Below are 26,818 nucleotides of genomic sequence, written 5' to 3' on the forward strand. Positions count from 1 at the left end.
CATAGGAACACATTTAAAATTGAGCATCATTTCTTGCAAAACTCCGGGTTAGACCTCCCTATAGTGGGTATATTCTTGATCCTGAAACCCCTTGGTATATATTTGCTTTTGCCATACCTTTGTTTTTTGTCATATGGACATTTTTTTCCTTTCCTAGAGGGTTGCATTCTATATGGGACCAAGGACTCTGGCGTGAGTGTGTTACTAAATAAATTATGTTTCGCCATACCTTGAGAGACACGAAGAGGGATTTGTGGGTTTTTTGACCATTATTATTTACCAATTTTGATATCTGGTTTGTATATAATAGGTTTATTTTCATTAAGTAAATCTAAACCTTTCTATGTTCATCATATTTGTTGAACACATCTGGGGATTGTATTTATCCTAATTGTTGATTAAAGTAACATTAATATAAGAAATTGTGATGAAAATATCATCATGAATATTTATACATGCTTTTCCAGTAGCATAGCTGAGTTAGTGCTAAGTTTAGCCGTTTTTATATATTATAGTTTTTCACTATGTATGTGGTTTGTTTTGACACTGCTGTTAACAGTGATTACCAGCCTTTTGCGGCGCTACATGCCCACTACTCTACGCCGCTGTGATGATGTGTTTATTCATCACAGGAGGTGGGGATATGTAAATTAGCCATGCGGCTGCTCCCCTCGTACATCCTTGTCGGCGGTAGTGACGTAACGTACCCGCACCGGTTTGGTAATACCGGAAGTGAAGAGCACGCTTAGGGGTTTAAATAGAGGGATAAGGGTGGCGGGTAGTTAGATTGTTTGCCGGAGAATTGAAAGCAGACCCATTGAGAAAGGTGCCAGAGGTGCACCGAAACATCTGGGGGTATTTGTGTTATGGACTCTGTCATTTGTATACATTAAAGAAACATTTTGCTACAAGACCGGTGAGTGCAGCATTATTTTACTCATAAGTAGTGAGAGCTGGAAACAATATGTATTGTGTATGCAGCACCACGGCAATTGGACTGTGTTTGATGGAGTGCACCTTATTTTGAATCTGAATATTTATGTGAAGGTTGGCACCCTGCAGAATCAACAAGTTGTTTCATATTGATTGTTATTTACTAAGTTGTTTGGATCTACTACATTGAATCTTTACCTTCAATTTTTTCTCCTTGCAAGCTCTATTCTTTTGGTCTATTGGGATGGACTGTATTATTTTTAAGTGGCTAAACCGCAAGTAACTGGATGATACTGGATGTGACTTGCAACCCTTATTGTAATTGTTAAAATCATTTGTTTATTGTTGATTTAAAAGTTACTAAAATGGAGACAGCTAGTTCTTCACAGGGTAATTTTTTCAATCTAGCAGAGGACTCTGTGAGCAAAGAATCTTTTCTGTTCACGGAGGAGGATGCTGAGAGGATACGGGTTGTAACAGATTTGCATGAGTTGAGAGGCGATGTGCCTTTGGAAATTTACCACAAATTACTTAATTTACAAAAAAGAGAAATCGATCATCACTTACACTGTGTCTATCTTTCTAACTATCACAAAAACAAATGTATACCAAGGGGTTTCAGGATCAAGAATATACCCACTATAGGGAGGTCTAACCCGGAGTTTTGCAAGAAATGGTGCTCAATTTTAAATAAGTGTTCCTATGATCTTATCCTATTAGTTGTTGAAGAATCAAACAGATTATATAATCTGATTAAAATTGAAATCAGTGACCTCAAGCAGCAGAGTTATCAAGTATTGGTCAATGATACTAGTGAGAATTGGATTAAAAAATTAGAAACACAAGTAATTAAGTACCGGAATGATTTATTATCTTTTAAAAACAATAAATTAACAGCTGTTGAAACCGACTACCGTGAGAAAAAAATCTACAGATGGCTGTATGGTAGGGATGAATCAAACTTCCATTTTAGACGTAGGAGGCAGGCAAGGGCCAAACGTAATCTTGACACTGTAGATAGTAGCGGGGCTGAGTCCTCAGAAGGAGAGATCACCACATTAAGTGGTACAAGTAATACAGAACTCCCTTTAGGGGGTATTACTACGAGGTCAGCCAACGAATCCCCCTTACCCCTACGAAAAAGAAACGAGGCAGGAGAGCCGTCAGAAGGGGAGGGTATAAGGAAAACCCCCCAGAAAAAGAAATAGACATTGTTTACAATTTAAGTAATCGCCCCTTAAGTGACAGCGAAAGGAGCTTGCTGAATAAGGGTCTGTCCTTTGCCCCTACACCCAAGATTGATAAATTCCAATTAAATATTGACATGTATAAATTACAAAGACAATTACGAATCAGGGATTTTTTCAAGGACAAAGAACAGACCACTGTCAGCAAGTTTAAAGCTCCAAGTAAATTCGATCCAGCAAACCACAATCCCTCTATTAAAAGTTTTACAAGAATGGTGACTAATACTATTGAACAGTCAGAACTTAAGGGCTATGCATCAAATCTTACCAAAGATGAAAAATTAGCCTTAAAAAATCTAAAGTCTGACAATAGCATTATCATACATGCGGCAGACAAGGGTGGATCAATAGTAATCCAAAACTACTCTGACTATCACCAAGAGGCGTATAGGCAACTACTGAATGCTAACACCTATCTTAAGTTGAGGGGAAACCCTACAACTGCCTTCAAAAAATCACTCGACCATATACTAAAATGTGGGGTTGAGGCAGGTATGATAACCGAGAATGAATGTGACTTTATGAGTATTTCTTTTCCAATAGTACCGGTATTATACCTGCTCCCCAAAATTCATAAAACTTTGACAAATCCTACTGGCAGACCCATCGTAGGGATTCATTATGTTCTAAAGTGGCCGAGTTTATCGATCATCACCTGCAGCCAGTAGTGAAAGAATCTTTTTCTTTCATATTAGATTCACCATCATTAATAAAAAAACTTCTTGACATAGACTGGTTGGAGGATGATGATCTCCTTGTGACAATGGATGTTGACAGCCTGTATACCGTTATCCCCAATGTTGGGGGTGTACAGGCTGTCAAAACCATGTTAAGTCTCTCGTTGGCATATGCGGGACCACCCATAGAGTTCCTGCTAGAATTATTAACTTTTTGCCTAGAGAAAAATTTCTTTAGATTTGAGAAAGATTATTTTCTACAAATAGCAGGGACTGCTATGCGTTCCAGTATGGCTCCCGCATATGCCAACTTATACATGCTATGGTATGAGACGTTTATAATGGAAACTATCTCAATCCCTGAGATTAAGTTGTATGGCCGCTATATAGACAACGTGCTCCTGGTATGGAGGGGTACAGTTGAATCTTTACATGAGTGGGTAGGAAAACTTAATATATTGGAATCTCCAATCCGATTTAAATATGAAGTTAACAGTGAGACCATTTCTTTCTTGGATTTAAACATTTCTAAATATAGGGCAGATGGGCTTACCAGATTCAGTACATCATTATATACAAAACCCACTGACAGAAATTCCCTTCTATTATCCACAAGTTTTCATCCAACACACCAAAAAAAAGGCGTAATTAAATCTCAACTCATGCGAGTCGCCCGGAACAACACACTCACTGAGACCAGGGTCCTCCAAGAAAAGTCCTGAAAGAAAAATTGAAGGAGAGAGGATATAGATCGAGTGACATAGAGAATTCTTCACTGAGATTGGCTCAACTTGAGCAAGGTGTACTCCTCCACAAGACAAAGATGGAGAAGACAAATGACAAAGAAATCAATCTGATTACCACATTTACCCCCCTACATCAAGCACTAGAGAAATCAGTGCGGTAGAATTGGGAGATAGTGAGGACAGACAAGTCTCTCCCCTTCGCTACAACAAAACCACCACAGTTGGTGTACAAAAAATCTTCCACCTTGAAGGACATTCTGGTCCATAATGACCCTACACATTGTTATCAAAAAGGCACTTGGATGGATACTACTAGAAAACCTGGTTGTTTCAAATGTGGGGATTGCACCACACGCAACAGCATGCTCACGGGATCTATATTTCACCACCCACGTACAGGAAAGAAATACAAAATTTATCACAGATTGACCTGCACCAGCAGTTTTGTGATATATATCCTGACATGCCCATGTTCCTTGGTGTATGTCAGAAAGACTTCCACTACGTTCCGAGAGAGGATGGCTAACCATCGCCACGCAATAAGAACTGCGATTGAGAAGAAGGAATCGGATCAACCTGTCGCCAGATATTTTATGCAGGCAGGACACACGGCTGCAAGCTTAAGAACAATGGTCATTGACCATGTACCACCTATGAAGAGGGGTGGAGATAGACATACTAGGTTATTACAGGTTGAAACTTCTTGAATATACCGCTTGGACACTGTCACTCCTAGAGGACTAAATGCCCAACTTGATTATAATGTGTTTATCTAACTGGATCAGGCTATGATTGGACGGTCTAGGTCTACGTCTGGGCATTTACCATTATTTTTTGTCATATGGACATTTTTTCCTTTCCTAGAGGGTTGCATTCTATATGGGACCAAGGACTCTGGCGTGAGTGTGTTACTAAATAAATTATGTTTCGCCATACCTTGAGAGACACGAAGAGGGATTTGTGGGTTTTTTGACCATTATTATTTACCAATTTTGATATCTGGTTTGAATATAATAGGTTTATTTTCATTAAGTAAATCTAAACCTTTCTATGTTCATCATATTTGTTGAACACATCTGGGGATTGTATTTATCCTAATTGTTGATTAAAGTAACATTAATATAAGAAATTGTGATGAAAATATCATCATGAATATTTATACATGCTTTTCCAGTAGCATAGCTGAGTTAGTGCTAAGTTTAGCCGTTTTTATATTTTATAGTTTTTCACTATGAATGTGGTTTGTTTTGACACTGCTGTTAACAGTGATTACCAGCCTTTTGCGGCGCTACGTGCCCACTACTCTACGCCGCTGTGATGATGTGTTTATTCATCACAGGAGGTGGGGATATGTAAATTAGCCATGCGGCTGCTCCCCTCGTACATCCTTGTCGGCGGTAGTGATGTAACGTACCCGCACCGGTTTGGTAATACCGGAAGTGAAGAGCACCCTTAGGGGTTTAAATAGAGGGATAAGGGTGGCGGGTAGTTAGATTGTTTGCCGGAGAATTGGAAGCAGACCCATTGAGAAAGGTGCCAGAGGCGCACCGAAACGTCTGGGGGTATTTGTGTTATGGACTCTGTCATTTGTATAAATTAAAGAAACATTTTGCTACAAGACCGGTGAGTGCAGCATTATTTTACTCATAAGGAGTGAGAGCTGGAAACGATATATATATATATTTATATATATATATATATATATATATATATATATATATATATATATATAATTTAAAGGCATCAATGAAAGAGTGTTAAATATATATATATATATATATACTTACTTGACGTAGAGAGGGTTAATCCTATTATATGTATAAACATTGGTTATATTATTCTTTCCACCTTAGTCAAGGTATATTGGTGCAGAAGCAGTGATCAAGTGCGGAGGACCCGCATGAAACGCGTCTGCTGTTGCTGCCTTTTTTGACCACTATAATGTTTTTTTAGTGGTCATTTGCTATTGTCCATAACTTGTTTTTAGTGCATGGTGCATGAATAAAGTATTTTTGAATTTACATACTTACGTCTGGAGAATCTTCCTTCAGTTAGCCGGAACCTTTCTGCTTCTGCTTATATTGGTGCAGACCCTTAACAATTTATTATTATTACCAAAGGACAAGAGAGACAAATGAAAGGGGTACAGTTAAACCTCTTTCCAAAAAGTAAGGGAAAACATAACTCTTTTAGTTTCAAACTATTAGATATTTATTTTCCATATATAAGCATTTCTCAGATACAGATGAATTCCCACGAAAAAATTTCACCAATATCTCAATTAAATAGTTCCCAACATTTCTATTGAAAGCTAACAACTGAACATTACAACTTATAATATGTCCCTTTAAGACCTTATAATATTATTCAATGGGCACATTTTAAATAGTCTCATATTCATGTTATAGCTTCCCCTATCTCAAACATAGACAGTTCATTATCCAAAGATTATACTTAACGATTGTTTAAACTTTGCAATAAGCCTTTTCACAGTTCCTTGTAATGCTCTATTATCATTCAGGGCCATATTAGCATTTGAGTATTCCACTTTAACTTGGCTGTTTAGGAATGGAATTTACCCGGCTTAAAATGTAGCCTACGACAGCGGGCTGTTTACGAGTTACGAGTGCTGTTTTCCCTTACTTTTTGGAAAGAGGTTTAACTGTACCCCTTTCATTTGTTTCTCTTGTCCTTTAGTAATAATATATTTCACTCACGGTTAACATTTCATCCACCCAGGGTGCTTCCATAGTATTAATTGTAGTAAAGAATGGGGATGCACTCGCCAGGATTTCCAAAGTTACCTTTAATGTAACGTTTCGGGGTGTTACCCCCTTCATCAGACAATACAAAATAACAGTACACAACCTACTTACCACCGTGCCTTTTAAACTAACCTAAGTGATACAGTTCCAGATCATCACCTGTGATGCCACTTCCACAATCAGCAATCAACAGGTGTAGACTCCCACTGCCCTCCCAGTGTATGTGACTACCTAATCATATAAACATATTAACTAAAAGTATACACCAAGTGCCCTATCTTAATAAAAGAACCACATAGCAAAAATATGCACATAGCAATGCTCACAATAGGTTAAAGGAGAAGTGAAAAACCTTTGGAGCTTGATGCCCCGTGTTACTGACGAGCCTTCAGGCTCACCGGAAACTGGTTATGAAGCAGCGGTCTAAAGACCGCTGCTCCATAACTTGTCCTCCTGCTCTGAGGCGGCGGACAAAAATCAACCCGATCAAATACGATCAGGTTGATTGACACCCCGTGCTAGCACGAATCTACAGGGGGCGGCATTGCACCAGCAGTTTACCAGAACTGCTGGTGCAATGATAAATGCCAATAGCGTATGCTGTCGACATTTATCGATGTGCAGCGGACATGATCCGCAATATCGGATCATGTCCGCTCGCACCATCATAAATAGGCCCCTTGGACCACACACCTTATAGACGCAAAGCAGAGCATGCTTAGGGTCACAGAATTTCCACAAATACAGAGTATCCACAAAACATTTATAGGTGGCCCCTGGACATGGCAAAAAGGGGCCTTTGACCCTATGGAGAAGGTGAGGCATGGTGGTTGGGGGAAGACTCTTGAGAAGGATTTAGGTAGCTGTATTAAAAGAGCGGAATGTAAGTGAAGCATATCACTTTGATATTTTTGTATAGTGATAACATCTCCCTCCCACCCACCATTTGTTTTTGTTTTTTGTATATACGGACCAAAATGTTGGGTATCGTCACAGAGTGGTGGGGGTGCTAGTCTCACTTGAGAGTACATTTTTTGTATGTTATGTATATCACATCCATACTGAGTACTCTTTATTTATTTATTTTTTAATAAAAAGTGGAATTAGGAATTATTATGTTGTATGCGGTATAAAATGGGTATTACAGTGCCAAATGGTATGCAGAACATTTCTCTCCTTGGATGCGTTTGACATTTTCTTGCTATACTTGTAAGGTTGTCTCAAAATACAAATTGTATAAACGTTAAAAAAAAGTGTATTGAAAACTGAAGGTCAATACATTTTATTTATTTTGCTTTATACCAAAAGGTTTTTGCAGTGCTAGTTTCTTCAATGTTAAAAGAACATTAAAGGGACATGTTACCCAAATGCTGAATCACTTTAAAGTAATGCAGCAAATCTGTAAAAAACTAGAAAATATCATCAGAACATCTCTTTTACTTCAAGATTTCTTTAGTAGCCACATCTCATTGTAAATGGGATTTAAAGGGACAGTCAAGTCCAAAAAGAACTTTCATGTTTCAACTTGGACATGTAATTTTAAACAACTTTCCAATTTACTTTTATCACCAATTTTGCTTTGTTATCTTGGTATTCTTAGTTGAAAGCTAATCATAGGAGGTTCATATGCTAATTTATTTGACCTTGAAGGCCGCCTCTAATCTAAATGCATTTTGATAGTTTTTCACCACTAGACGGCATTAGTTCACGTGTTTCATATAGATAACATTGAGCTCATGCACATGAATTTACCATGGAGACAGCCCTAATTGGCTAAAATGCAAGTCTGTCAAAAGAACTGAAATAAGGGGGCAGTCTGCTGAGGCTTAGATACAAGGTAATTACAGAGGTAAAACGTGTATAATTATAACTGTGTTGGTTATGCAAAACTGGGGACTTGGTAATTAAGGGATTATCTATCTTTAAAAAAAACAAAAATTCTGGTGTTGACTGTCCCTTTAAGCATCCAATTTAAGCATCCAATCAGACTGCTTGTCTCAGGACTTGCAAAGAACTGCACATCTGGAATGGGCATGCACAGTCACTTTATTTCCGTCTTAAGTTTAAGGACATTAAATCTTGTGACTTTACTGTGAAATACCACAAGATCATAATAAAGTGTGAACACAGCACTGGTGATGCTGACTAGTTGTTTCATCATGCTTATGACAGTAAAAAAAGAGTAGCCAAAGGATAACTGCGCACAAAGCACTTACTCTGCCGATGTTATAAATGTCAGTAAGTTTAACTGTTTATCCAGTTACTCTTTCAAGTGATGAATCACAGCTGCAGTTCCTGCATGATTCATGAATAGAAAGAAACATAAGAATACTTTTATGTTAAGAATTCAATGTTTGTATAATGGTGTTTGCTTGCTGTAGGAAAATATGGTGGTGAAGCAATAAAAGGTACTATGTAAATATTACTGATTTTACCTTAAATGAAGCAAGTAATCTCTCCAATAATCTCAGGTAATTATCACATCTATGACTAGGAACCTAGTTCCTAATAACTACCTCGAGACCTCTGGATAAATGATATCTAAAAGTGAAAAAGAAAAAAGACAGTACTGAATAGTAATGTATGTGGAACGCTATTACTGAATACAAGTTGTTATAGTTTCATCAGATGATGGACTCATGTAGTAGTTACTGCCTTTGAAGAAGATGAAGACATAGAACAATTTAGCAGGTTAGCTTACCGGAGCGTGGAGACTGCTTCAGAGCTGACAGGAAGGCAGGGTAATGCTGGCGGCGGTGACGTCACACAGCCGAAATGAGACACGCTGCAAGTGATAAAGGCAAACAAAGTTTAAAGTACCTCGCTCCTGGTGGAAGCAGAGTAGAACAAAAGTTCCTAACAAGTAGGATTAGATTCCTTGATACTAGAAAAGTATTGCGGTGAGATCCTTAGACATCTGGGCTTTGAAATCCGGAAGTGGAAATAGATCCAACCAGAATCAATAACTAGCAAGGAAGTGAGTAAGAAAAGCCTATTTATAGGCTGATCCAGAGGCTGCTTGTAAGATTTAAAGGTATATTAGCATAGTTTATTTGTCAAGGTTGAGGAACGTTACAGCTGAGCTGATGAGATTTTGAGGTAAAATATCTTCCTTTTTTTCATAAAGAGTTAGCTTTTTACAGATCACTTTTAAGTAATTCACCATTTGGATAAAATGTACCAACACCTCTTGCTTTTGGGTAAAAAAAATTGCTTGCCCCATGCTCACTAGTGAATTATGTAACCTAGGTGTTCTGCAAACAATATTGGTAATTTAGGCAATTTGCATACCTTAGAAGATCTTTGATTGCAGTATGTGTTTTGATCCTTTCTAGGGAGTGTGTAACAAGCACAATTTGTATACAAAAGCAAGAGGCATTTAATGTCCCTTTAAACTTCCAAGACTTTCTAGAGAACTCAATTTCTTTTTATGGGTAACAATCTGAATGTAGTTTAAGGTTAAACCCCATCTTCTTTCATTTTCAATGCTTCTGTGCTTCTGGGTGCTTCAATTTTCAATGCTTCTGGGTGGACTGTTGTGGGCTTCCAAGATTAGTTTATCTAGGTAGCTGATTTGCTTATGACTGCACAGCAGTTTCAGAACATATATATATATATAGATATATACATATATATTGTTACAGGGTATATACCAATAAAGCTCATTGTGAGAAAAAAAACACAAATATGAAAGTTGCAGTAACAAATACGCTGGCAAAACAATTACTATGTTTTGCTGTCTTGTCATTTGTATGATTTTAACCTCTTAAGGACATATGACGGAATGTTTCCGTCATAAAACAATTGAGCAAACTGAAAGCTGTGTCCTTAAAGGGTTAAGGAAATCAGTCATAAAGAATTATTTTTGTTATTTTTTTTCAGTCAGTCATCTGAAGAAGAAGATGTATGTAATCCTAGAAGGAATTCTATTGGACTAAATGGATATTTTACATCGACCGAAAACGACAGCAGTTTAGAAGTCAAACCGGGCAAAGCTCAGTTGTTCCAAAGAATAATATCAATTGAGGAAGATCCTCTACCCCAAATTCATGAAATCCAGCAAGACAAGTCATTAAATAACTGGAAGGAGATAGATGAGAGAAAAGAGATAAATGAAACACTGGCAAACACTAAAAAAGATAACCAGGTTCCTGGAGAAGATATGCCTTCTTCCCCAAGGGGACAACCAGTAGGAAAAGAAACATTGTCCAGTGTGAGTTCTTGTTTATAGTTATCAATATCTAAGTATATTTATATATATATATATATTTATATATATATATATATATATATATTTATATTTATTTACACACACACACACGTTCACTTGAGTTTGTAATGATCCATACGGGCAGTGGACGGACAGAATCCGCTACCCGTATGCTGCAAAGGCGAGAAACTTGTCCGCTTGCCATAAAATGCATGTGGGCCTTTGAATTCCACTAAGATATGTAATTATATACTGTATTTTATCTTTTATGCATAATGAATTTTGTTATTATCAGTTTAGTGTTTTGTTGCCAATATATACTGTCACTATGCATATGTAAAAATATCCCTTTAAGTTAGTTGCTATCTGAGATTTCTGTTTATCAGCAGAGCTTGGAAGAAATAAGCTATACATTAGCTAGCTGCAGCTTGCATCTTATCATAAATTATTAAAAATATCCTTAGGAAATAGGGATATGTAATCATATGATCTGGGTTAGTAGTCCTTCTGGTCAATTTTATTATTATTATTATTATTATTAATAATAATAATAATAATAATACAAATAATAATGTGATAAGTTACTCTGCATACATTCTCTGTTATCCTTAATGAAATTGTGAGAAGGAAAACGTTTTCATAAGAGGGTTTTTCTTTATTTAAAACTTTCTCACCATAGTAACTGTTAATTTTACTTTCAGCTGCATGATGAAAAAAAACAAAACAAAATAAACAGCCATTTAGCATCACAAGTGCAGAGTTTTCACTTTTCATTATTGTAATCTTGCGAGATTTTATAGTAAACTTCCTTAAACAGAGGAGGGAAATAAAGTGACTGTTTGTGCTTTCCAGATGCACAGCCCTTTGTAAGCTGCGGTGCAGCATCCTGATTGAGGCCTAGATTACAAGTAGAATTCAATCAATAGTGCCGGGTACTTTATCTTCTGAGTAACTTTGCCCAAAGACTAGCGCACAATTTGATATTACAATTGTCAGAAACTTTTTAATAGATAGCACCAGGAGAGTTATTAGCTTACTCACTGCACTTTTATTACAAGCTGTGAGTTAAAGGGATATAAAAACACACAAATTTGTATTTCATGATTCAAATAGAACATGCAGTTTTAAACAACTTTCCAATTGTCTTCTGTTATCTAATTTGCTTTGTTCTCTTGATATCCTTTGTTGAAAAGCATACATAGCTAGGCTGAATACACTACTGGGAGCTAGCTGATAATTGGTGGCTACACTTATGTCTCCTGTTAATGGCTCACCGGATGTCTTTAACTTGTTTCCAGTAGTGCATTGCGGTTCAGTAATAGGGGCCGATTTATGAAAGTGCGAGCGGACATGATACGATGTAGCATACGCTGTCTGCATTTATCATTGCACAAGCAGTTCTGGTGAACTGCTTGTGCAATGCCGCTCCCTGCAGATTCTCGGCAAATTGGCCGCTAGCAGGGGAGTGTCAATCAGCCCGATCTTATAGGATTGGGTGGATTGATGTCCGCAGCTTTAGAGCAGGTGGACAGGTTATGGACAAGTTATGGAGCAGCGGCCCCATAGAGTATACCAAGAATTAAGCAAAACTTGGTAATATAAGTAAATTGAAGCATTTGTTTTATGTCCCTTTAAGTGTTGTGCTTGAGCGCAATCCAAAATACTGCTGTAAACCATTTTTATTAATAATATAACACAGACATACATGAACCTCACTACTTGTGCATCTTCGGCTTAGCGTACCCTTGGATTAGTGGTCAAGTGATATTCAACATGCATTTTACTCAACATCCCATAGAAGTCTTTTATGTGAGAGATTTAGTGCACCCTAGACTATCACTCAATCGATAAAAAACAACTTTGGACTTATGATATGAATATGAGAGAAAGAACAGAAGTGTACTTGATTGCACTTGAGCTATGTTAAAGGGACAGTCTACAGCTTAGTCATCTTAAAGTCTAACCTTAGATTAAGCTGCAAATAGCCTCCTGCACCTCGTTCTATATCATGCAGCAGAAATGGTAAAAAAGTTATTTTACAACCCTAATTCCAAAAAAGTTGGGACAGTATGGAAAATGCAAAAAAACAAACAAAAAGAGTCATTTGAAAATTCAATTCACCCTGTACTATATTGAAAACACATTATTAATGCATTATTTGATGTTTACTTATATATTATTTAATGTATTTTTGAAAATATATACTTATTTAAAATCTTATGACTGCAACATTTTCCAAAAAAGTTGGTACAGTCAACTGTTTACTACTGTGTAACATCACCTTTTCTTTTAAGAACACTTATGAAGTGTTTGGGCACTGAAGACACCAGTTGGTTAAGTTTAGCAAGTGGAATTTTCCCCTATTCATCCATTATGCATGTCTTCAGCTGTGCAACTGTACAGGGCCTTTGTTTCCTTATTTTGGGCTTCATAATGCGCCACACATTCTCAATCGGAGACAGGTCTGCACTGCAGGTCAGGCCATGCTAGCACTTGCACTCTCTGCTTACACAACTATGCCCTTTTAATCCAGGCAGAATGTGCTTTGGTGTTGTCCTGCATGAAAATGCAGGGACGTCCCTGCAAAAGACAACGTCTGGATGGCAGCATATGTTGCTCCAAAATGTATACATATCTTTCTGCATTAATGGTGCCCTCACAAATGTGCAAGTTATCCATGCCCTGGGCATTGACACACCCCCATACCATGACAGAGGCTGGCTTTTTGACCTGACACTGATAACAGCTTGGATGGTCCGTTTCCTTTTTGCCCCGGAGAACACAACGGCTATTTTTAAAAAAATTGTTTTTTGAAATTTTGATTCGTCGGATCACAATACATGATTCCACTGTACTACTGTCCATCTCAGATGAAACCGAGCCAAGAGAAGTTGGCGGCGCTTCTGGACAGTGTTGATGTATGACTTCTGCCTTGCATAGTAAAGCCTTAACTTGCATCTGTGCAGGCTGCGGCGAATGGTGTTGACTGATAAAGGTTTACCAAATTATTCCCAAGCCCATGTCAGGATATCCATTACAGACTCAAGATTCCGTTTTTGAGACAGTGACGTCTGAGGGATCAGAGATCACACTTTCAGAAGTGGTTTTCAGCCTTGCCCTTTAGGCACCGATATTTGACTGGATTCCCTGAATCATTTAATTATATTGTGCACTGTAGAAGGTGAAATGTCCAAAATCCCACCAATTTGTCTTTGGGGAATGTTGTTCTCAAAGTGTTGGATTATTTGCTGACGCGTCTGTTGAGCCTTGACCCATTCTTGCTGTTGAAGGATTAGACCTTTGCAGGCTCCTTATATACTATGATTACACGATTGCCTCAAATGTTTCACATCACCTTCTAATTTCAACTTGTCACATCGCTATTAGTCCTAAATTATCACTTTCTTGGAACATGTTGCAGCCATCAGATTTAAAACTAGTGTATATTTTCAAAAATACATTAAATTCACAAAGTAAAAAATCAATTAATGGGTATTCAATATAGTACAGGGTGAGTTGAATTTACAAATGACTCTTTTTGTTCAGTTTTTTGCATTTTCCATACTGTCACAACTTTTTTGGAATTGTGGTCGTAAAAATGAATATTGTTTCTGGCTACTTTAAAATTGTTACCAAGCTCCGCCTACTGGTAACATCACAATCTGGGCTGCATATGGCGTCCAATCAAAAAAGGCTCACTACTTGGATTCAACAGACTGTTAATGCTGTTCAGCAGAGTGCATAGATGCAGCCCAGATCATGATGTCATCAGTGGGCAGAGCTTGGCAGCTATTTATCTGTAAGACCTATATAGAAAACACACAAACAAATAGGTATATCTCCTTAAATACCTATAGACTATGAGGGTAATTTAACTTAAATCTATTATTAGATATAAGAAAAGATTATTGTGGCGCCACCCAGTGGCTAAATCTATATAGGTTTAACTGAGATAACAAATAAGTGGATACGACTAGGATAATAGTGCCCAAAATACAGAAAGTGAGGAAAATCTGATCTTTTTATCAAGTGCTATGATTGAGTGATAAAACAGGGAAGAGGTATAAATGAGTGAAAAAACAGGGAGGAGTTTATATAATAACCTATCTAATAAAAGTGCAGTATCATATAAACTCGATGCTAGTCCAGTTAAAAAAAAAATATTTTATATTCTGTATTAAAAATAAACGTTTATGCACAAATCAATAAAACATTACAATATGCACATGTACAATAAAAAATTACAATATGCACATGCGCAATAAAAAACGATATAAAACAATGTTGCAGTTAGCCGCAATAGCGGTGATACAGTTACCCTTTTCTCATTCAAGGTAACTTTATTAATTCCATTTGAGAGTCCCACAGATGAAAAGGGAAAATTTCTTTCTCCGATTCTTCTGAAAGGTAAACAGAGAAGGACAAGGAATCCTTGTCAGATGTATGGCAAAGTTTTTAACATAAGGTGTCTTTATTTACTTACACCATAAACTTGGTGCTGATAGATGGATGATGGTGTCCTTGTGAAGCTTTCTCGTCCTTTTTCCTTGACGTGCTTTTTCTGTTCACTCGGAGGTATTCCGGTTCTTTTTCTTTTCTCGCCACTTTCAAACAAATTGCGGGCAAACTACGGATTTGATCCATCCAGCGATCCGTAGTTTGCCCGCAATTTGTTTGAAAGCAGTGAGAAAAGAAAAAGAACCGGAATACCTCCGAGTTAACGGAAAAAGCACGTCAAGGAAAAAGGACGAGAAAGCTTCACAAGGACACCATCATCCCTCTATCAGCACCAAGTTTATGGTGTAAGTAAATAAAGACACCTTATGTTAAAAACTTTGCCATACATCTGACAAGGATTCCTTGTCCTTCTCTGTTTACCTTTCAGAAGAATCGGAGAAAGAAATTTTCCCTTTTCATCTGTTGGACTCTCAAATGGAATTAATAAAGTTACCTTGAATGAGAAAAGGGTAACTGTATCACCGCTATTGCGGCTAACTGCAACATTGTTTTATATCGTTTTTTATTGCGCATGTGCATATTGTAATGTTTTATTGATTTGTGTATAAACGTTTATTTTTAATACAGAATATAAAATATATATATTTTTTTAACTGGACTAGCATCGAGTTTATATGATACTGCACTTTTATTAGATAGGTTATTATATAAACTCCTCCCTGTTTTTTCACTCATTTATACCTCTTCCCTGTTTTATCACTCAATCATAGAACTTGATAAAAAGATCAGATTATCCTCACTTTCTGTATTTTGGGCACTTTTATCCCAGTCGTATCCAGTTATTTGTAATCTCAGTTAAACCTATATAGATTTAGCCACTGGGTGGCGCCACAATAATATTTTCTTATATCTAATAATAGATTTAAGTTAAATTACCCTCGTATCTATTTAAAAGTGGCCAGAAACAATATTCATTTTAAAATAACTTTTTTACCATTCCTGCTGCATGATATAGTAAGGGGTGCAGGAGGTTAATTGCAGCTTAATCTAATATAAGTCTTTAAGATGATTACGGTGTAGACTGTCCCTTTAAAACACAATAGTGCTAATATTTTTGCACTCCACTTGTAATCTGGGCATAAAAGCTTAACTGAAATTGGATGTGACTTTTTAGAGATATGCTGCATTAAGTGATTTAGCATATTGGTAACATATTTCATCAATAATTATAAAAAGAAGAACATTTACTTTAAAAACCTCTTCAGAAATGGGGGCAAGTGTTAATGATCAGAATAAAGTTCAGATGTAAACATTAAGAGGAAACAGGAAGTCACGTGATTCTCACTGCAATCTCGTGACTCCGGTGCTGGAATTGGATCCTGGGGGACTGCCTATGATGCTAGGCACATCCCCCAGTCAGATGTTTCCTTTCGTGAAAGCAGGAGAGGGCAGGACGCCAAAAAAGGTAGGACGTTCCATGCTGTCCAAAGGGAGTTAAAGCCCAGTGCCGTTAGGACAGCATTGAATGCCCTAAGGGCGTGAAAGGGGTTAAGCATTGGCCAAGTCTTCTATGCCAGACAAAAAGTACAATTAATGACTTACAATCCACATATAAAAATCTGCTATAAATTGATAAAATAAGCTCACAGTATAGAACAACAAAATCACGTAATAACTTTATACATACTAATTATATGTAGTATTAACTATTTTAAATGAATTCATTTATTTGAAGGAGGAACATGGGCACTCTCACCCAGATCGCTTATTTAAAATAGTTGTGATTGGAAATTCCAGTGTTGGAAAAACATCATTTTTGAGAAGATTCTGTGATGGCAGCTTTTCCCCTGGAACGTCTGCTACTGTCGGTAAGTGGCCAATAATCAATAAGATTTGTAAACCGACTTTCCTGCAGATTTTACATTTTGATAACATTCTCAGTTTATTGAATAGAATCTTAGTCATATTTAAAGCCAGTGTCACCTAGGAATCTTGATCGTATTATAAACAAATTTGTAGACACAACTCTCATTTGTCAAACAGTGGAGCTTTTTGTGTATTCTCTGTAAAACAAGTTCTTTTTGGCTTAATTTAATTTACTTAAGGCTAAAGATGCTTTTATTCTAATATTTGTAGAGGCCAGGGGCGTATTTAGGTTTTGTGCTGCCCTAGGCACTCAAAATTCTGCTGCCCCCCCCACCCCCCACCCCAGGTTTAAGGCCTTTTTTTAGACATAATATTTTTGGGGCAGGGTGTAAAAAATGTAAAAAAAAAATGTCTTTTTAAGTAGATGTTCACCAGGGCTTGCATTCACTCTGGTCACACACACACACACATATATATATATATATATTAAGACATTATTTTGCAAGTCAAATGATTAAAGTGTTTATATCAGAAAAAAATATCCTTCACTGTATGATAGTTTGTCAGTAGGTAGTTGTTTAACCTTAAACATTTTCTTTGATGATTGACAGTTATTTAAGCAAAATATCTGCTTGGATAAATATGTAATGAATATACAAACTGGCCTTTAAAAGTACTTAAAAATACAACAGTAGTTATGATAGGTTTAGGAATTGTATCCTAGGGGATAAAGTCACATGATACAATCATAATAAAGTATATACTTGTATTGTTTCTGAATGTATTAAATGCATACAACATATTTTCAGTTGTGTTTTAAGTCACATAGTTGTATAGATTCATCAATAAATACTTATTCTTTGCATGTATGACAGATAGACAAACAGTAAATGTACAAGTATTTAGTGACTAATCCGTTTCAAGTATTTTAATGCCTAATGAAGATGTATTGAAGGGAGAAAGGCATATGCTGTTTCACAGTGGTCATGTTGTAGTGCACACTGCACTGTGTAGTCTGTGTAAGTCTCAATCACGTGGTGGAGCCAGGAAGAATACTGCATTCCCTCTCAGGCCAGGCTGCGCAAGTGAGCTCCGCCTCCACTGTCACCACGTCATGCGCACCCACATACAATCCCATAGGATAGCAATAGCCGGGCCAGCGATTTAAGTCATTAGTAATTGGTTGATTTAGCCACCCGGTCCTGAGTTCAGTAGAGTTGCCCTAGGGACTCAAAATTCTGCTGCCCCTTAAAAAACTGCTGCCCTAGGCACCGGCCTTGTTGGCCTATGCCTTAATACGCCCCTGGTAGAGGCATATAAATCCTGATTAAAGGGACACTAAACATATTGTTTAACTACAGTAAATAATGTGTAGGTCTTTAATTGAACTTCAAAATAGCTTTCTAATTTATATGCTTAGCACTCTCTTGGTGCATATTTACTTCGGGGAACGTCCTCCTCTCTGCTTCAGTTATTTAACATAGAAACATAGAATTTGACGGTAGATAAGAATCAAAAGGCTCATTAAGTCTACCCATATTACATGCTACTGTTTTCAAAGGATAGCCTTTTGCATGGCCCAGGCATTTTATTAATTATTTTACAGTTCCTGTCTTTACCACCTCTTCTGGAAATTGATTCAGTGACTCTACCACCCTTTATTATATGGGAATATCATTCTTCACATTTCGGTTTGCGCATGCGTTAAATTCCCAATACAATACATAGTATACCTGTAGCACATGCGCTTAGGTAACAAGGGGCGTGTTAGTGTGTTTTTGAGTCACCGACTGGCCGTGATTTTGATTGCTCATTCAAAGAAACGTGACTTTCAAAATCAATGGTGGCTTTTGTACGGGGGGAGGAACGGAGCTCAAATCGAAGGATATAAACAGTAAATATTTGCTATTACTGATAGTTTTCGGCAGTTTCATGAATGAAAGTGCATTTATTTTTTTATTATCTATACGATCGCATGTTGGAGTTTGTCATAGATTACCATCACTTTAATATAACCATGTTGGCTGTACAAAACTGGGGAAATAAAGGTATTATCTATCTTTTCAAACCATAACAATTTTGGAGTAGACTGTCAGTTTAAGTGAACGATGTCTCGAGGGGCTGGCCATTTGCATTCTAGGTTATTCTAGAGGCGTGGCTGGGTTTTTTTCAACAAAAAGGCCCAACACAAAAAAATCCTTAATACTCTATTACCAGTATGAAATTTCTTGTTTTTCACCCATGCCTTTTCAAAGCTGATGAGATTGCCTTATTTATTTTTTTATTTTTTCTGTTTTCATGTTTCTCTTTATTGCATATAACGCCCCTTTACAGAGGCTCTCCCTGCTACTATGAAGACAGACCAAGAAAAATAAATGATTCACGTTTTAATAGGTTTTCCTCCTTTCTTAGCTTATTGTAATAATTCAGCAAGTGAGTCCCTTTAAAATAGTACCAAATATTAATTGTTATACTATCTATGCATCATTTTAATAGGATGTAAGTAGTCAATAGTATTCTATAACATATGCAGTTAGTAATATAATGTGTTTTCAAAAATGGCTGCTTTTGCCTTTAACACAAAGATCAGTGACTCTAAAATGCCCCATGGTGCAAGATTGTATTTAGTCACCAATTAGTAAATATGCTCTTCTGTATGAGCTTGACTGACAGACAGGTAAATGGTGCATGCGCTCCAATCAGCACCTGCCTCTTGTACAGTTCCAGTGTTTAAGGGACCTTTTTGTATTGTGCATTAAGATAGTATCCTAGGGCTACTGTTGACGTTTCATGTCCCTTTTAAACAGCCTATATTTTTTAGCATACTCTATTAATAACTGGACATGTTCCATTCACAAATCTTATTCTGCAAAAACACAGATGTACTGTTTAAAATGTTTTATTATAGCATGTGTCATACTTCATGCTTTAACCATAAACATGTTAGTTCCTATTCTTCAGCTTCCCAGGAGGTAAAACCGAATCAACATTTAGCCTTTGTGGAACCATTCCCTCTTTTATTGTTTAGTGTCTAATAAATTATACAACCTATGAAACCACAGTGATTTTAGCTATATTTCCTGAAGGCAATAATCAACCATCTACTTATTTTTACAAAATGGTAAGAATGATCATCTGGGGCCAAAGTATAGAGTTGCTGACTTTAATAAGGGAAAAGAATTTGTGATATACGCTCTTTGTTATAAAATCTTCTTATTAGCCCAGAAGCTATTTAGATGGTGGTTTTTATATAATTTTATTTTGATGTAAGATTAAAATTGGCACATTTTGAAGCTATTTTTACTTAAAAGATCATTAAAAGTATATGAAATCCTATAGCAAGAAAAACAGAGCACAAACCCACATCAAGGTAGACGTTTTAAGTTTTATTTGCACACAACGGTTATAAATGATAACAAGCCTGTATCCCAATATAGGGAAAGAGAGAGAGTCAAGGTCCAATTCAAGAAGGGTGTCTCTGTCACACTCCAGTGTTTAGACGCCTTTATTCCTCTCTGGTACCAATCTGTCCATAGGAGCCTCTTCAAGCTCCGCCTCCAACGCATTTTGTTCGCCCTATGTAAATTTTTACAAGAGGAATTGGTTGCAATCAAGGTTTCTAAACACTGGAGTTGGACAGAGACACCCTTCTTGAATTGGACCTGGACTCTCTCTCTTTCCCTATATTGGGATACAGACTTGTTATTATTTCTATCCTGTAAGTGTTTTTAACCATTGTGTGCAAATAAAACTTAAAACGTCTACCTTGATGTGGGTTTGTGCTCTGTTTTTCTTGCTATAGGATTTCCACATGTAGAGAGTGTTTGGTGACACACCGCTAAAAGCAGCTGCAACCCACGGATTGGGACCGTTGGGAGTGCCTTGGAAATTTAACCTAAAAGATTATTGGGACTATATTGATCTCCCGTAACCAACACCACTTATTTAACTGGATGTGGTAAATGTATCATTGATTGATTATTTGATAATTGTGGATATTTTTAATATATTTATATATTCAAGTTTGATACAGCTTAGAAGTAGTACTGTCTTTTACTATGTATGTATGTAATTATTTATTTTTAAGGAAAGTATTATTTATAACGTATCTGTCTTTGAGTGTCAGAAACTGACATCATGGGCGCGATCTGATCGCGGCGCAAGCGAGGGAACCCATGTCGCCCGCAGTTTCAGCTCGCAACTCGAGCTATCCAATATGCGGCACCGTCAGTTGCTAAAGTGGCGTAAGTCTGACAAAGTAGCGATGTCCAGAAATCTGCGTAAGTACAGATTTTTGTAGTCGCCAGTGACTTGCGCCACGTTAGAAACTGCCGGCGCCTACAAAACCTGACTAAAGTATGAAATCACCCGCACTGTCTAACACGCCTCCTAAACATTGCCCGACACGTCTAACCCTCTATCCGCTATCCCCCCTCACTAGCCTAACAATAAAAAAAGTTATTAACCCCTAAACCGCCGCTCCCGTACCCCGCCGCAACCTAATAAAGTTATTAACCCCTAAACCGCCGCTCCCGTACCCCGCCGCCAGCTATATTAAATCTATAACCCCCTAAAGTGAGCCCCTAACACCACCGCCATCTACCTTACCTACCCCCTAAAGTGAGCCCCTACCCCGCCGCCATCTATTTTAAAATTATTTAACCCCTAAAATACTAAACTATCCCTACCATTAAACCTAAGTCTAACCCTACAAATAGCCCTGAAAAGGGCTTTTTGCGTGGCATTACCCCAAAGTAAACTGCTCTTTTGCCAGCCCTTAAAAGGGCTTTTGGCGGGGCTTTGTCACAAAGTAAACAGCTCTTTTGCATCTAATCTAAATCCCCTACACCGCTGCCACCTATAATAAATGTATTAACCCCTAATCTAATCCCCCTACACCGCCGCAAGCTATATTAAATACATTAACCCCTAATCTAATCCCCTACACCACCGCCAGCTATATTAACTATATTAACCCTAATTATATTAGGGTTAATATAGTTAATATAATTATTATATTATATATATTAACTATATTAACCCTAATTATATTAGGGTTAATATCGTTATTATATTATATATATTAAGTATAATAACCCTATCTAACTCTAACATCCCTAACTAAACTCTTATTAAAATAAATCTAATATTAATATTATTAATTAAAATATTCCTATTTAAATCTAAATACTTACCTATAAAATAAACCCTAAGATATCTACAATATAATTAATAATTACATTGTAGCTATGTTAGGGTTTATATTTATTTTACAGGTAAATTGTTAATTATTTTAACTAGGTATAATAGCTATTGAATAGTTATTAACTATTTAATATCTACCTAGTTAAAATAATTACCCAATTACCTGTAAAATAAATCCTAACCTAAGTTACAAATACACCTACACTATCAATAAATTAAAGAAACTACAAATATCTATCTAAAAATACAATTAAATAAACTAAACTAAATTACAAAAACAAACAAACACTAAATTACAAAAAAATAAAAAAAGATTACAAGATTTTTAAGCTAATTACACCTATTCTAAGCCCCCTAATAAAATAATAAACCCCCAAAATAAAAAAAATGCCCTACCCTATTCTAAATTAAACAAGTTCAAAGCTCTTTTACCTTACCAGCCCTTAAAAGGGCCCTTTGCGGGGCATGCCCCAAAGAAAACTGCTCTTTTGCCTGAAAAAAAAACACAACACCCCCCCCCACCAACATTGCAACCCACCACCCACATACCCCTAATCTAAACCCACCCAAACCCCCCTTAAATAAACCTAACACTACCCCCCTGAAGATCTCCCTACCTTGTCTTCACCACGCCGGGCCGAACTCCTCATCCGATCCGGGCGATGTCTATCCAAGCGGCAAAGAAGAATTCTTCATCCCGGCGATGTCTTTCTCCAAGCGGCAGCAACGTCTTCTTCCATCCGGCAGCATCTTCCATCAAGCGGCATCTTCAATCTTCTTTCTTCGCTCCGCCGACGAGGAGCATCCATCCCGGCCGACGACTGAACGACGAATGAGGTACCTTTAAATGACGTCATCCAAGATGGCGTCCGCCGAATTCCGATTGGCTGATAGGATTCTATCAGCCAATCGGAATTAAGGTAGAAAAATCTGATTGGCTGATTGAATCAGCCAATTTAGATTCAAGTTCAATCCGATTGGCTGATTGGTTCAGCCAATCGGATTGAACTTGAATCTGATTGGCTGATTCAATCAGCCAATCAGATTTTTCTACCTTAATTCCGATTGGCTGATAGAATCCTATCAGCCAATCGGAATTCGGCGGACGCCATCTTGGATGACGTCATTTAAAGGTACCTCATTTGTCGTTCAGTCGTCGGCCGGGATGGATGCTCCGCGTCGGCGGAGCGAAGAAAGAAGATTGAAGATGCCGCTTGATGGAAGATGCTGCCGGATGGAAGAAGACGTTGCTGCCGCTTGCAGAAAGACATCGCCAGGATGAAGAATTCTTCTTTGCCGCTTGGATAGACATCACCCGGATCGGATGAGGAGTTCGGCCCGGCGTGGTGAAGACAAGGTAGGGAGATCTTCAGGGGGGTAGTGTTAGGTTTATTTAAGGGGGTTTGGGTGGGTTTAGATTAGGGGTATGTGGGTGGTGGGTTGTAATGTTGGGGGGGGGTGTTGTGTTTTTTTTTCAGGCAAAAGAGCAGTTTTCTTTGGGGCATGCCCCGCAAAGGGCCCTTTTAAGGGCTGGTAAGGTAAAAGAGCTTTGAACTTGTTTAGTTTAGAATAGGGTAGGGCATTTTTTTATTTTGGGGGTTTATTATTTTATTAGGGAGCTTAGAATAGGTGTAATTAGCTTAAAAATCTTGTAATCTTTTTTTTATTTTTTGTAATTTAGTTTAGTTTATTTAATTGTATTTTTAGATAGATATTTGTAGTTTATTTAATTTATTGATAGTGTAGGTGTATTTGTAACTTAGGTTAGGATTTATTTTACAGATAATTGGGTAATTATTTTAACTAGGTAGATATTAAATAGTTAATAACTATTTAATAGCTATTATACCTAGTTAAAATAATTAACAATTTACCTGTAAAATAAATATAAACCCTAACATAGCTACAATGTAATTATTAATTATATTGTAGCTATCTTAAGGTTTATTTTATAGGTAAGTATTTAGATTTAAATAGGAATATTTTAGTTTATAATATGAATTAGATTAATTTAATAAGAATTTAGTTAGGGGTGTTAGGGTTAGATAGAGTTAATATAGTTAATATAAATACTATAGTAACTATATTAACTATATTAACCCTAATATAATTAGGGTTAATATAGTTAATATATATAATGTAATAACTATATTAACTATAATATACTTAGGGTTAATATAGATAATATAGCTGGCGGCGGGGTAGGTAGATTCAATTAGGGGTTAATAATTTTAATATAGATGGCGTCGGTGTAATGGGCTTACATTAGGGGTTAATACTATTAATATAAGTGGCGGCGGTGTAGGGAGGGCAGGTTATAGGGCAAAAGAGCTGTTTACTTTGGGGCAAAGCCCCGCAAAAGGCCCTTTTAAGGGCTGGTAATAGAGCTTATTACTTTAGGGGGATTAGATTAGGGGTTAATAATATTAATATAGCTGGCGGCGGTATAGGGGGATTAGATTAGGGGTTAATAATTTTTATATAGGTGGCGGCGGTGTAAGGGGTCAGATTAGGGGATAGATAAGGTAGATGGCGGCGGTGTAAAGGGTTCACATTAGGGGATAGATCAGTTAGATGGTGGCGGTTTTAGGGGCTCACAGTAGGGGGTTAGTTTATGTAGATGGCGGCGGGGTCCTGGAGCGGCGGTTTAGGGGTTAATAACTTTATTAGGGATTGCGGCGGGGGATCGCGGTTGACAGGTAGATAGACATTGCGCATGCGTTAGGTGTTAGGTTTATTTAGCAGCTAGTTTAGGGAGTTACGGGGCTCCAATAGTCAGCGTAAGGCTTCTTACGGCTGCTTTTTGTGGAGAGGTGAAAATGGAGTAAGATTTCTCCATTTTCGCCACGTAAGTCCTTACGCTGTATATTGGATACCAAACTGCGCTGGTTTGGTATACCTGCCTATGGCCCAAAAAAACTACGGGCGACGGCAGAAATATACGCGCGTAACTTCTAGGTTACGCCGTATATAGGATACCAAACCAGTGCAAATATTGGCGTCGCCGGCTTTTGCGGGCGACGATTTTTATCGGATCGACCCCCATAATACCAGCACTAACTCTAATTGTATAATCCCACATAACAGCTGTCATCCATTTAGTTGCGCTGTAAATACTTTGTTTTGGGGTTAAAAGTATATGAAACCCAAAATTCTTCTTTCATGATTCAAATAGAGATTATAATTTTTAAAAAGTTTAAGATATATCTCTGTTATTAAATTTGCTTTGTTCTCTTGCTATTCTTTGTTGAATAGATATATAGGTAGGTAGTGTGCACATGTCTGGAGCACTACGGGTGAGATTACATATGCAGTGTTGCCCGCAAAAGCTGGCATCGGCTGTTTTTAGTCAGATATTGCTATCACATATACATTGCGTATATTTCACCCGTCTCCCGGTATTTTTATTTCCATAAACATAGAACTGGAGTTGCAAGTCGGTATCACATATTGGGCTAGATTACATATGCGGTGCAGGATTTAACGCAACTGCTGAAGCCCACGTCGCCCGTAAATTCACCTCGCACATCGGGTGAATCACATACAGCGGCGGCAGATCAGATAATGCTGTAAATCGGATAAACTGGCGATGTTCAGAAATGTGTGGAAATACACATTTTTGGAGTCACCAGTGATTTACAGAAGTATAACCCGCCTCCCAAAAATAAACCTGACACCTCAAAACCCCTAATCCCCCACCCTCCCACATTGCAACTATTAATAAATGTATTAACCCCTAATCCGCTATCCCCCCACATGGCAAACTACCTAATAAATGTATTAACCCCTAATCCGCCATCCCCCCACATGGCAAACTACCTAATAAATGTATTAATCCCTAATCCGCCATCCCCCCACATCACAAACTACCTAATAAATGTATTAACCCCTAATCTGCCATCCCCCACATGGCAAACTACCTAATAAATGTATTAACCCCTAATCCGCCACCCTCCCCACATCGCAAACTACCTAATAAATGTATTAACCCCTAATCCGCCATCCCCCCACATCACAAACTACCTAATAAATGTATTAACCCCTAATCTGCCATCCCCCACATGGCAAACTGCCTAATAAATGTATTAACCCCTAATCCGCCATCCCCCCACATCGCAAACTATCTAATTACACTATTAACCCCTAATTTGCAAACACCCACAACGCAATCTACCTATTAACCCCTAAACCACCAAACACCCACAACACAATATATCTAACTAACCTATTAACCCCTAAACTGCCAACCCCCCACAATGCAATATACCTAAATAACCCCTAAACCACCATCCCCCCACAACGCAAATAATTAATCTAATCACTAAGCCCCCTAACCTAACACCCCCTAAGCTAACCCCAATTACATAAAATAAAAAAGACTACCTTACTAATAAATTAATTAAAAATTACAAAAATAAAAAAATCCTAACTTACAATTTAAATAAAAAATCCTAACATTACATTAAAAAAACAATTTAAGATTAAATTAAAATAATAGGTACTCACCATTCCTGAAGTCCGGCGGTGAAGGTCTTCTTCCAGGCGGCTCTATCTTAATCCAGCGAGGGGACATCTTCTTTCTTCATTCAGAGCGAAGGCGGCACAGAGCGGAGACGGACGCAGTGCGGAGACGGCCAGAGAACATGAACGGTGGGTGTGGAGCCATTCAGCATGGAGAATCCTCTTTATGCGATCATCGCCGCACACTGAA

General features: G+C 37.5%; 1 protein-coding gene across 1 annotated transcript in view; it reads left to right on the forward strand.

Moving 5' to 3' along the window:
- The window catches only part of CRACR2A (calcium release activated channel regulator 2A), a 499,417-nt gene that overhangs the window by 421,334 nt on the left and 51,265 nt on the right, over positions 1-26,818 (forward strand). The window contains exons 13-14 of the mRNA XM_053718747.1: positions 10,251-10,581; positions 16,772-16,904. Coding sequence (XP_053574722.1) covers positions 10,251-10,581; positions 16,772-16,904 — 464 coding nt within the window. The remainder of the gene's footprint in view (positions 1-10,250; positions 10,582-16,771; positions 16,905-26,818) is intronic.

The sequence above is a fragment of the Bombina bombina genome, chromosome 6, assembly GCF_027579735.1.
Source record: "Bombina bombina isolate aBomBom1 chromosome 6, aBomBom1.pri, whole genome shotgun sequence".
NCBI lineage: Eukaryota > Metazoa > Chordata > Amphibia > Anura > Bombinatoridae > Bombina > Bombina bombina.